Below are 13,121 nucleotides of genomic sequence, written 5' to 3' on the forward strand. Positions count from 1 at the left end.
CAGAAGAGTCAAGATTTTCTAGTCCAGTCATCAACCCAGAACCACCACAATCACCCCTAAACCATTTTCCCAGAATGAGAGGGAAAATGTGTCGGGATATGGTGTGGGAAGCAAACACCTCCCACCAGAGAATCCATCTCCCCATCCCTCTCCCCTGCTCTGTCCAGCTACTGCTTGTATGGGAGCACAATCCTGATTTTAGGAGCACAGCATCACAAATGATCCTTATAATGTGGAGCACCTTGCCTGCCTTCCCATCTGCTTGGCCCACTCATTTCTTGATGTGAAAAACAGTAAGAAGGGCTTATTTCCCATGCAGGCTCCATGAAACACCCACCTCCCAACCAGCCTGTGCCAAAATGTGTCCCCTGAGCCACCAACCTGCTCATTTCAAAGAGGAACCGGTCAGCCTTGGCCATGCGGTCCAGCTCGTGCTTATGCTCTTCCAGCAGGTCAATGTCACCCTTTTCAGGAACAAACTTCAGGAGCTAAACAAGAGAAAAGCACAGTGGTGGACATGAGGTCCATGCACAATTTTTCAGGAGCCAAACAGTGACTTATTTCCTTGAATCTAACACTTTTTCAGCATGTACAGACAGTGACCCCAAGGCACCTGTGAAATAAGCGTTACTGCTGTCCCTGTGACCTTCCTCACATTACTCCAGCACATCAGTGTCTTTTGCCTCTGCCCTGGCCTCACTCTGCTTTTACAACAGATGTACTAAGTCTGCTCCAAGGAGGTTTCAACACCAGCTCTGCCAGAGGAGATGTCAGTCAGGGACTCCCATTTGCTGCAGCTCTACTTATTAGCAGATGGAAATTTCGTGCGATGAATCCTCCCACCTCTCTGTTCAAAGTGCAATTACCAGCTCAGCTTTAAGGACAGGTGAACAACATGCTTCCAAAGGGACTCAGATGGGATGAAAAATGGGATTCCCCTTTTGAGGACTGCACAAATACTGTCTAAGCTTTCAAAAATAAATCACCACTGAGCACAAACTTCAAGCTGCAGCCACAGAACAGGCAACTGGCCCCACCTCAGGGTCCCAGGACAGACCTGGGTACAGGAATGGCACGTGGGGGCCATGCTGCTCCCAGCACTGATGCCATGACCAAGCTGCTGCTCCAGCCCACCTGGGTGGTTTGTCAACATGTGGTAAATAATTTGGGGCCTGACACACTCCAGGCTGTGCTTTGGTCCCAAGTACTTTGCACAGTGTCATCTCAGCATGAGGCAACCACAAAGGAGCATGAGACATGTTGCCCACCTGTTCCAGCATGTCTTTTGGGAGGTCCTCCTGCTCATCCATCGTCAAAATCGCTCGTTTGATCTCCTCATTTGAGAGTTTCAGCCTGGGAGGTGGAGGGAAAGGAGAGTTATTCCCACTTATTCCCCAGCAATCGGGGGGAGGTTCAGGAGTGTTTCCTTACACACCTGTGCAACAGCTTAACCCCCAGCCAGCAGCAGAATCACAAACAGCTCTATCCAGCATGTTTTGAAGAAGGATGTGTGAGAAATGTGGTAGGACCATGCTCTGCCAAGGCTCAGCACAGCACAGAGCAGCCCTGGCCCTGCTGCAAACAGAGGGGGTCAAGCCTCCCCAGCCAATTCCCTCTCCCCACACCGCAGCTGACATTCCCTGTTTCCCTGTTGTATAGTACTTTATGTAAGGATTGTAAGCAGTACATTAAATATCCAACTTTCAATGAAACTCTTGCCCATAGCAATGCTGCTCCTGCAGTTCCAGCACCCCCAAAGGCCATGGGGCCAGGGGGTCACGTTCCCACCGGCAGCATAGCCCACCCCAGGCTCAGGCATGCAGCTCAGCACTGTCCCTGAACCCACTGCCACAACCCCTAAGGAAAATCTGGCCAATTTCCACTGCTGTTCTTGGATTTAAACATTGCCTCTCCCACTTCTCCCGACCACCTTCAGCTGAAATCTTCCTCTAGGAAGAAATGAGAAGGAAATCCAAAATTTGGACAAGTGGATGCTCAGCACCCCAGGAAACCCATTGGTTTGGTTTTCTTTGGAGGGGTGGGGATTCAATGTGCTTCGAAGTGTAAGAAGCTGGAAACCAGCCTCTCCTCCACTTTTTTCTTCCTCTACTTCACCTAACAGGAATTGAAGATTCAGCCTCAAATTGGAGATTTGCAAAACCACGACCGCCGTGTCACAGCGAGCACCACCAGGCTGGGCTTCCCTGGCAGGGATCTTTCTGCCAGCAGCCCACACCAAGCTGAGGCAACAGAGAGATGGAAAGACGCCCTCGGCTCCTCCTGGGCTAGAGCAGCCATTAATTACAGTTTAATTTGACTGCAGCACTCCCAGGAACCGCTCCCTGCAAGGACTTTGATTGCAAAACCACACGTATTTTTCTTCTTCTTTGCATTGTGGTCTATAAAATAATCTAAAGTAAATAAAGCAGAAGCCCAGAAACTCCTGCAACTCCGTTTACCAACATCCTCTCCCTCGCCCAGCGTGCAGTCGAGGTTAAAGCCATTGCAACAGATCCAGTTTTAAAAATGTAATTCCCTGTACTTGCATGCAGGGAAAAACCGCAGAGTTGAAAAGACCTGTTTGAGGAACCCCATGGCCCCAGTATCGGTGATCAGTGCTGCCAAGGGATGCTGAAACACTGAATGTGGCTCAAAGGAATGAGCTGAAACCAGAAACACACCCTACAGCAGGATGTGAGACCTTGGAAGTCAACCTGATCAGCAGATTCAAAAAGAAGATCGGGAGCTGACTTGATCACTCTGAGTAATTAAACAACAATTTTCATCCCCGTGTCTCTTCAGGGAGCAGACTGAGACTGTGGAGCTGGCTTTTGGACGCTGAAGCTAACACAGGAAGGGTGCTGGTCTCTGAGGCCAGGGTAGCAAGGGCTTGGTTTAGCTTGAAATCTTTTTGCTCAAGACTGGAAGTGAAGGATCAGCTTTGTCGAGGCAGGTGGATCTTACAGACCTGGTATGTAAATCTTCATTCCTTATGAGCTCATGTTTCTCATCCTTGGAAAATGTCCCATCTGCTGCCACATCCTGGGGTCACCCTACCTGTCCCTAACAATGGCAGTGGCCAGGATGGGAGATGATCCGAGGTGGGATATGAAACTCCTTTTACACCCAAGCAGAAACGGGAATGCTCAGACCACCAACACTGGTCTCCACCCTGATGAAAAGCAGACACTGGCTAGATCTGGACATCTGGGGATCCCTGGGAGGCAAAAATGCTCCTGGGAGAAGGGGGTGGGCAGGCAGCTACTCCTCATCCATAGCGAACACCTAAAGCACATTAAAGTACCATGCCCATCTCCAGCAGGGTGGTGAAAGATGAGGGTGACTTTTTCAAGCCCTTGCTCCCTGAAAGCAAAGTCAACAATAAAAATGCATTTAAAAAGAAAGAGCTTGAAAAAAACCCCAAAACTTTTCTCAGGAATCATCACAACCCAGTGCCAAGAACAAGAGCCTGCCCCTGCATCAGCAGAGAGCAAGCGCGGGGCGCCAGAAGAAAACAGCTTCTCAGACAATTTGATGGGAAAGGGGCCAGTGAAAGCTAGAAGCTTATCTATAACCACAATAATTATCATTGTTGGCAGCAGCTGTCGAACGCGAGCCGTCTGAGAGGAACGGGGTCACAGGACTTGCTGTCACAGGGATTTAAAGGCAGCAGCCCGGCGATGTGAGGTGACAGCTCGGCAGCCCGAGAAGCGCGGGGCTGTTCTGCAGGGCTTTTGTCGAATCCCGCCGAGGATGTAATAAGTGTGAAGGGGAAAAACAAATTCCGCCGGGAAAGGGACGCGCCCTCCTGAAAAGCCACATTCATTTGAGAGAAGAAATGCCTCACGTCGCCTCGCCGGGAGAGAGGAATCAAACGAGCCATTCACTGCCAGCACAGGCGGAAAACGATGGAGTGAGGGGTGGATTTGCATCTGGCAGAACGCAGGACTAAAAATACACACCCATGCACAGGGAGCAAAAGCAAGGATGTGGTGGGTTCACAGAGGAAGACACGATAAGGCACTGACATCAGCAAAGCGTTCTCCAAAAACACAGAAGAAAAAAACACGTGTTAAAAATATTCTTGTGCTGCATTACAAGCTGGAGGAAAATCCAGTGATCTCACTGTGCAGTAATTTCTCCCAAAGCAAGGGAAACAGGCAAAAAAACGAATCTACAGAGAGAGATAAAGTATCTCACTGGCCGTAATCTTTCCACGCTGTAAGCCAGACAATGCCTGGTGAGCTCACAAACGTCTGGGCTAAATCAGGGGCCAAGCCTGCAGGTCCTTTCGCATGTGAAAGTCTGCTCAGCCCCGTGGTGGCTGTGCGAGTGAGGTGGGAGAGCATCAGCCCAGCTGCCAGACCAGTGCCTTTGGAACACTGGGACCAAGGACCCACTGCTCTGCTGAGCTTTGGGATGGGTAGCCAAGGCAGGCAGAGGGTGAAAGGGTTTGCCCAGTGATACATGGAGACTGCTGGAGATGCAGGAGCTGGACCTGAGACCACTAAAAGGATGCTTGGGCTTTATCCCTAGATAAAATCCGAAAGGATGCTTGGGGAGAGAAGCCCAATTGTGGTCCTGGGAGTACCATGGGATGAACTTCCAAAGCAGCATCTAGGGCAAGTCACTGCAACCTCAAAGCCACTCGTCCCTGCATGAGGACAGGCCTGGGAAAAGACATATGAGAGGCCTGAGGACCACCTTGCAGGGCAAGTCTGATCCTGCTTCTCCCCTAGGAAATGACCCACAGGGAAAGGCAGGCAAGCAGCAACCTCCATCCTGCCCTTTTTGTGGGATTAGTTACTGGCAATTCATTTCCAGCCATTGCTTTCTTGGAAGAGAAAGGTTTGCTGGTGAGATGAAATTGAAACGTTTACTCAGTAAGACGTGCAAGATGCCTTTGAAGTTGAGTGCTTGGGTCTCTCCCCTTCCCACTGAAGGATCTATTTGTGTGCTTAACTTCCAAATATACACTTAGACCTCTGGCTGAATCACACCTAAACCCACTCAACGCTCAGCCTACATATGCCGGGAGCAGCCCAGCCATTGCCCCAAATCCCATCGTTTTACTTGCTAATAGCTGCCTGCCACAGACATACTCATTTGCCTGCTGCTTTAAACTCTGCTTTCATCATCATCCTTCTTTATTTGGACTGCTAGGAAGCACAAAAAACCCCAGAAGCAGCCCGGAGCAAAGCCAGCATAAACAGTGCAGATTTACCCCCAAATGCTGTGGCACTCATTGCTCTCACTGCCCACGGTCTGCCAACCACCTCTGGGAGAAGCACCAGGGGCAGAGTTACCCACCCAGAGGGGTTTTTTTGCAGACATCAGCCTCTCCAAGCTTTCTAGGGAAGGAAATCAGCTGGGCTGCCCAGACAAGGCACCATCTACCCTGAAGAATCAGATGGAATCCATGGTCTGGGAAAACACCAAATTCAGGTACTGCGGCTGCAAACCCAACCTGCCAGTGATGCTGCTCCATCCTGGCCAGTCCTGGGTGGCACAGAAGCTTCTGTGCCTCCAGACAGACAGTAGAGTGAATATTTTTAAATTTTACTTCTGTTGGAACTTTTTTTTTTTTTGCTGGGTGAGTCAGAAACAAGTGGCATTTTCTGCTGCTATTTGGGTGTTTTTTCCCAAGTAGCTACACTGATGGCTTATCCTTTCAGACCACTGCAACCTGGTTTCCTTTTCTTAGGATTCAGTCTTATTGGTGTAGTTCATCTTGCCAAAAAAAAAAAAAAAGCCCTTTTTATCCTTTCGGCAGCAATCTGGAGATCAGATTAAATTGCTGGTAGCAGTGCTGAGCCTGCCTGGTGAGGGGTGTGAGGGAGGCTGTCAGACCAGCAGGGCAGCTGTAAGAGAGGGACATTCCCTTCCTGAAATTCAGATGTGGGCAGCAAGGTCCTGGCCGAACTACTGCTGCTCTCTGCACCCTGCTGATACCCAGCACTTCCCTAGCCCAGAGAGACCCTCTTCAACCACCAGCAAAGAGCAAACAAAACCCAGAAGATAAGAAAGATAAGAGGTGAAATCAATCCCCCTTCCACCTCCTGTGAAGGTTCACTGGATATCCCAGCCCCTCGGGGGCTTTCCAGGGACACCACGTGGCATTGCCCCCGCTCCAGGTCACCCCACCAGGAGGATGTAAGGCTATAGCTGGGTTCAGGTGTCACTGGCTCTCCTGCTGCACTGGTTCCTGTCATCAACCCCCTGCTCCAGGGATGAGGAGCACACTCAGGGCAGCCCAGGGCAAGGTATAGAGCATCCCCCCAGTCCCAGAGGGCAACAAGGCATTAACCATACCTGGAGAGGAGGATATTGCAATTCTGAGCTCTCCGGCCGTCTATGACAGAAAGCTCCTTGACTTTGTGCCGGGAACTCAAAGTGTCATCGATGGCATCTTCCTTCTACGAGAAAACAGTAAGAAGAAAATCCTGGAGAAGAGCCATGGAGCAGCAAGGACATTTAGTACTCTCAGCACACAGCAGCGTGATACACAGCGGGCCCCCATTAATCAGGAGCGTCACCACGGGTGAAGCCCCTCGCCTGTAACCCAAACACAGTAAGTCATTTCATAAACCAGAGCTGGCTCTGAAGCCACTGGTTAGAAATGTAAATATTTTCTCAGACAGGGAAGATTTAAAAATCTGCAAACACACGGGCGCTGCTGAATAAATAAAGGTGGGCTTTCTCAGCATACATACTTCATTAAATCCTCGCATGGAATATTTCATTACGGGCTGCTGCACACACTCAGCATCGCTCTTGTTCCTCACCCCTGCTCCAAACATCTGTAATTACCCTTCATGCATCAGTCCTCCCAAGCCAGCTAACCAATCCAGGCTATCAGACTTGCAAAAACAACCGGCAGCTTTTTCACTGAAATTCTCTCAAAATAAGGGATTTGAAAGCAGGAATTGGTGGGGCATAAGCACCTGTATGTCCTAAGCAGCTTAAATCCATTGCCTTCCAATGAGTAGCAATACTGTGGTTGTGGGGAAATGGGCAGATCTACATAACAGCAGTTTTGCAGGGCTGCCCAAGGAGTTCATGTTGCCCCAGGTTTTAATTTACCATATTGCATATTTTAGTAAGGTTAATCAATTAAAAGCTGGCTATTTAATCCTTCTGGAAGGAACACAATCTAGAGCTGCAAGGTCCTGAACGTTACAGATCCACACTAAACGTCCATGAGCGTAGGAGACCTGGCACTGCAAGGGCTGAGACTGAGCACTGAAATTACCATTTTTTATTAATTTTCTTTTTTGAATGAAGAAGACCCACAGATATGAGAAGTGGGAAGAGAAGCAGGTGATGGAAAGTGAGCCTCAAGTCACCACCAGCTGCCTCTTGCTGTGCCTTGCCTGCTCTAACCAAGCAGAGAGCTTCAACTCGTGAGTTTATTTCCATCTTTTGAAAACAAAAAATGCTGCAGGGGCTCCTCTGTGCTCAGCTCTATCTAATAATCCAGCTCCTGGACTCAGAAATTGGCTTTGACCTCAGACCAGACAGCAGAGAGGGCAGAGAGGCTCCCCAGCATCAACTTTCAAGCTGCTCCTTCTGGTGATCTTTGCACCTCTCTGATTCAATCCCATTTGATTAACCCCCCTCAGAAGCACCCACGTGCCCCTGTGTCCCTGTCCCCAGCCCCATGCTCACCCTGCCCAGGCCACACTCCTGCAGGTGCTCACTTACCTGTCTGGAGCTACCATTCACAAAGAAGTCCTACAGCCATAGCAGAAGCATGGAAAAAGGCAGTAAAAACACATGCAGTTCAGTGATCTTGGCAGAACCAGAGGGAGTCGAAGCACAGAGAAGGGAAACATGCAGTATGGGGGGCTTGGGGGTGCCAGTGCCAAAATAGGGGGGATGCAGGTGAAAATGTGGATTACAGGATGTGCAGAAGGGGAGAGCTGATGGAAGAGGTGGCTCCGTGAATGGATCAGGCCAAGGTACATTGTGCACAGAGGTGAGGAGGCAACACAGGATGAGGTGGGAGGATGCTGGCCAAGCCCTGCCACTGGCCCAAAGGCACAGCACTGCTCAGCCTGCCGTGCCAGGAGGAAAATTGCTGGTTCTTGCACATCTGAGGGACTGAAATGCCAATGCGACTGCCAGGAAAAACAGGGCTTTCAAGTGGAAGCAACGAGAGGCTCATCCTGGAGCAAATCTGGATGCAGCAAAGCTTTACCATTTGCCATGGCAACACACTTCCCTCGAGTTCTCACTCTCCTCCTCCCTGCTTCTCCCAGCTCAGCAGCCTGGCCAAATGCCACCCTAATGCCCCACCAGCACCATGCTCCTCCCAAGACCCCGTTGTCCTGCTGGGCTCCCCCCACCAGACTGGAAGCAGCTGCAGTAAAGCTGGCACCACACACGTGTGCACACACACACGGGGATTTTCTTTCCTCATTCCCTCGGCTGAGCTGTGCTGATCAAGAGTCTTGTTGCTAAAAGTCTCTGGTTCAGTTAAGGCTAAGGATCAGGGTTTCATTAATCAACCTCTTTCCAGCAGTCTCCTTTGTGGGACAGGCACAAAGCATACCCACAAGCTGCAACTGGTATCTTTGTTTTTGTTTAACTGGTCCCTAATTAGGAGGTCTTCCTTCCATTTCAACCCTCAGACCCACCCCGCAATGCTCAGAGTTGCCCCAGGCTGCTGGAGAGGAGAAGGACGTGGTGGCTTTCTTTGCAGTGCCCTGCTCTAGGAGAGGGAGGGCTCCTCATGCATTAAGGTAGAGAAAGGGTTCACTAGAAAAAGCTTCCCTCTCTGCCTCAAACCAGCCTCATCCCTGACCCTTTCCCTCACAGGAACCGTGATCCAGCCTCTGCTGCAGGATGGTCTAAGGAGGAGCAGCTTTAAATGTGCTCTCAGCATTCCCACAAACAATTCCCAGCCCTGCTGTCCCTGGCCCCTGTGCAGGTCACTCTCCCTTGCATGGAGGAGCTGGAGGCTTTACTTCCTTCATCCTTTTTTGGGAGATGAATTCTTTCCCAGCTCACTGCTAAGCCCCTGGTTCAACAACACATATTTTTTCCACTTGGCCCTGACTCTTTTACATCACTCACCGCTGCAGGACCTGCCAGGACTGCCCTAGCTGTGTCACTGCTACTTATCAACATCACTCCCAGCCTCTACCCCCCTGAAGACTCTCAAGACATCCCTGGCAGAGGCACAAACCCCTGTGTAGTTTAAGCCCTGATGGCCCTGGACTCGCCTTTCTCCATCATTACATGCACACCCTTACACAGCTCCCACCAGTCCTCAAGCCACAGCCAAAAACTCAGCAGCTCCTGTTGGCTTTTCTGTAAATAACTGGTATTCTGTACAGCTGCAGGGCTGAGACCTTCTCTTGGGGACAGGGACATCTGCAGAGCCTCAGCAGGGAGGATACAGGCTCTCCTAACAGCTTCACCAATTGTGAGGCAGGGATGCTCCCAGGCTGAGCCCCAGGAAGCCCAGAGGGTTCCTGTCCTCCCTGCATGGAAAGGGCCTTTCCCAAAAGCTGCAAAGCTCACTTAATAGCCTGCATTTACATCCCAGCCTGTGATGTGGGAAAAACATTTAAAGAGATGCTTAAACTTAAGTACATCCTTAAGCCTCGGGTCTGTGCAGCACTCAGGGATTCCCAGGCACTCTGGCAACAAAACCAGACAAATCCCAGCAAAGGCAGCCCCACAACAGCCACCTGGGGAGGGTCAGAGAGCTCTGTGCACTGCACACACCTCTGCCTGCTTTCCCCAAGCCCTGCTGGGGCGCTGGCCACAGGGGTGGCACCGCTTGACCATGCGTTTTCAGAGCCCTGGTTTGTTTGGGGGCATGGGCAGACAGGCAGCCCCTGACACCCCATGTCCTGTGGATATTGTGACTCAGGACAAGTGAGAGGCATGATCTCTGAGCAAGTGGCTCAAGGCAAGGAACAGGGAGGAGAAAACCCTGCTCCTCCCCTGCTTCTTCATGACAGGAACCAAGTTTTGCTAGAGCTTGGAAATGCTGTGAGTTATTAAAACATTATTAGTTCACTGTGCCTCAGGGACAGGCTGTTCACTCCCCCTGCCCCCCACCATGCACAGTGCCCCGTGGTTTGCATGGGTTACAGAACCACAGAATGAATGGCTTGGGCTGAAGGGACTTTAAAGACCATCTAGTCCAACCCCCCTGCCATGGGCAGGGAACGTTCTACCAGACCAGGCTGCTCAGAGCCCCATCCAGCCTGGAACATTTCACTTTATCTCATGGAGCACATCTAACCCCACATGCTGGTGTGTGCACTGCTGCTGGCTGCAGAGCCATGCATCCCCTCTCCATCCTGGGACTAAGGCTGGGAGCACTCTGGGGACTTCAAGGTAGATAACCACATCCCTCAGGTCCAGGGAGATGTGTCCCATGGCTCCACTCACACAAAATGAAGCCTAGGTGAACCACAAGGAACTTGTGCATCATGTCCCCAAGGGCAGCTCCAGCCCCAGCAGCACCTCACAGCTGGGACTTTGCCTTGTCTTTCCCATCTGCCTTCCAGACGCTCTTGCAGCATCTTCTGCCAGTCCCACCCCAGATCCTGCCTCCTACATTCAGCTCCCTTTTGGTCCTCATCCCATCTGGGGTGTAAGCCCGTGTCACAGCTCTCCTTGTGCCACCTCCCTGTTCCTCCTGGCCCCAAACCTAACCATCCACTTCACCCAGCAGGACCTCAGCCAAGCCAAATTATTTTTAAATTCCTGCTTGGCAATAATCCGCATCACACCAGGTGACTCATGGGCTCGGGCAGGCAAGCCCGAGGGCAAACCGTCCTGCCCACACTCAGGTTTCTATTCTTGCTTCTCTTCCATTTCCATCCCTTGTCCTCAGACATGCCCGCCAGTAAGCATGAGTCAAGCTCCAAAAATCCCAGGGGAAAGAGACATTGCTGTGGTCACCTATTTCCAAAACACTGGAGCAGCACGTACTTCTGGTGGGTTACTCTTGATATCTGCCCTACTCTAATTCACCCTGATCTTTCCCTCAATTAGCCTCTGGAAGAGATTAAACTCTCACGCTGCCTAATGAGCTTATGGGTCTGGTCCACTCCTTCCCGGCACCGTTCCTCTGACTGACCCTGGCACGAAGGAGACAAGCTGTTCTCCCAGGAACACAGCCAGGTGTTCAGCAGGTGAACATCCTTTTTCAGCCTTTCTCCTTGCTTCTTCTCCTGCCTTCTCGAAAAACTCATTGCTTTTGCCCATTTTTATCTTGCCTGGGGTAAAATAAGTGTCTAATTTTCCTCGTGTGCTTTGATGCCTTCTGAACTGGGGCTATATTGCTTGAGCAGGAGATTAAAAAGCAGAGACTTTTGCCTGCAATGACATTATTTTGGTTTGGGATTTTTGTTCAAAGCTCACATTTTGCTCTTGGCTCACTACAAAAATAAAAGAAGAGACCCACCCATGGTAGATGTGGGCAAAACTTAGTCCTTCCTGGCCAGAAAGGGATAGAAATTTTCCACCCAATACAGACACATGAAGCAGTTGCTGTTAAGAGCAATCCAAAAATATTGCCCAACTGTGGCCACATCTGGGGGTTATTTTCATAACATTCCCTGTCCCTTGGTTTTTTTTGTGTGTTTTCTTGGTGATCCATCTTCATGGTACACATGGGCAGGTGTGTGGGCAGGGGTGGAACCAGGCACAGTGAGCCATGAATGGCTGCCTCAACGCAAAGGCTCTGGCATGTGCATGAGAGGATAAAGCAGATGAAGTCGATGTGGCAAACACAGCTTTGGTATGAAATAATGATGGGAGATGTGTTTTGGGACCACACGTGAAACCACGTGATCCCATAATGGTGGCACCTTGCCCAGGTCCCCAGGTGTGCCCACCTTGGGCCAGCTGTTACCTGCTGTCTTTGGTAGGCGGAGAATGTCCTTTCCAGGTCTTCGAGGTCCAGGATTTTGAACACTTTTGTGTCATCTATCTTGGTCCACACAGTGCCTGCCAGCTTGTTCTGCAAGATAGTGGGAGCACTGCAGGTTGGGGGTCTCCTGCCCTTACAGCACCTCTAGTCTCACTGCCCAAATTATTGCCCAGCTTACCTCTGGAAGCTTGGACCAGTTGAAAGACTTGAGGGCGTTCGTCGGCTGAGGGATGCTCTTCTTCTTGAAGGTCATGCCCAGAGGTGCTCCAAGGGGAGGCACCATTCCACCCAGGGGTGGGGGGCCAGGGGGAGGTGGGGGACCACCTGGAGGAGGTGGTGGGGGAGGCGGTGGCGGACATACCCCTGGGAGCGGTGGGGGTGGTGGAGGGGGAAGAAGAGATCCGGGAGTTGGAGAAGGTGAAGGGCCACCAGGTGCTCCTGGTGGCATGGGAGGTCCTCCAGGGCTGGCAGCACAGATCGCCCTCTGGGAGAGAAAGAGGAATGGGGACTGGTCATATGGAGTTGGGGGACACCACCTAAGAAACATCCCCATGCTCACTTTTAATTTTCTTAGTTAAAATTTAGGAAACAAAGGGAGCATGCAAAAGCGTCAGCATTCCTGACTGAGGTTCAATGCAAGTGAAAAGACAAAATCATCCCATCATAAGGGTCAGACATCTTGGTGGCTCTCCCAACAAGCCTCTTTCTCACCCCTCCCCATGCAGCTCAGCCTCCTGAAATCACCCCACAGCATTTGCAGGGGGTTTGGGACCAGGCCCACACCAGGGAGCAGGTTCGAGGTCTCACCCTGCTCATCTCGTGGAGCTGTGCTGTGAGATCTGCCACTTGCTGCTTGACCTGCTTGTGCTCGCTGGACTCCTTCTCCAGCTTCTCCTTCATCTTGTTCAGCGTCTGCATCATCTCCTCCTTCTCCTGGGCCTTGGCATCACACTCCCGCTCCTTCTTCTCCAGCTTCTGCTGAAGCTCTGTGTGCTCTGAAACAGCCCCAGGAGACCACTTTTGGGTGACAAGCACTCCTTTTTGCCAACGGCAGCCCGTGGTGGGGCTAAACCCAACGCTGCCCTGCAGAGAAACTGCAGCTGACAAAAGGGAGCCTGTGCTGTGCTGTAATACCCCATTTGGAGCCTCTCCATGAAAGAAGTAGTATTTGCTTTGCCCACTTCCCATGTCAGCCCCATGGCATGATACTATCTCAGCCCCT

The 13,121-nt window shown here is 51.0% G+C and overlaps 1 protein-coding gene across 5 annotated transcripts in view; it reads right to left on the reverse strand.

Moving 5' to 3' along the window:
• The window catches only part of DAAM1 (dishevelled associated activator of morphogenesis 1), a 90,216-nt gene that overhangs the window by 11,153 nt on the left and 65,942 nt on the right, over window positions 1–13,121 (reverse strand). For 4 of the 5 annotated variants that reach the window (XM_042047369.1, XM_042047368.1, XM_042047367.1 and 1 more), the window contains 7 exons: window positions 12,707–12,894; window positions 12,078–12,383; window positions 11,882–11,989; window positions 7,705–7,734; window positions 6,313–6,416; window positions 1,269–1,353; window positions 382–488 (listed from right to left, as the gene is read on the reverse strand). In XM_042047369.1, coding sequence (XP_041903303.1) covers window positions 382–488; window positions 1,269–1,353; window positions 6,313–6,416; window positions 7,705–7,734; window positions 11,882–11,989; window positions 12,078–12,383; window positions 12,707–12,894 — 928 coding nt within the window. The remainder of the gene's footprint in view (window positions 1–381; window positions 489–1,268; window positions 1,354–6,312; window positions 6,417–7,704; window positions 7,735–11,881; window positions 11,990–12,077; window positions 12,384–12,706; window positions 12,895–13,121) is intronic. The other variant, XM_042047365.1, reaches the window with a different exon arrangement.

Source organism: Corvus kubaryi, unplaced genomic scaffold, assembly GCF_017639235.1.
Source record: "Corvus kubaryi isolate FWS band 111438036 unplaced genomic scaffold, C.kubaryi_AGA036_p1.0 66, whole genome shotgun sequence".
NCBI lineage: Eukaryota > Metazoa > Chordata > Aves > Passeriformes > Corvidae > Corvus > Corvus kubaryi.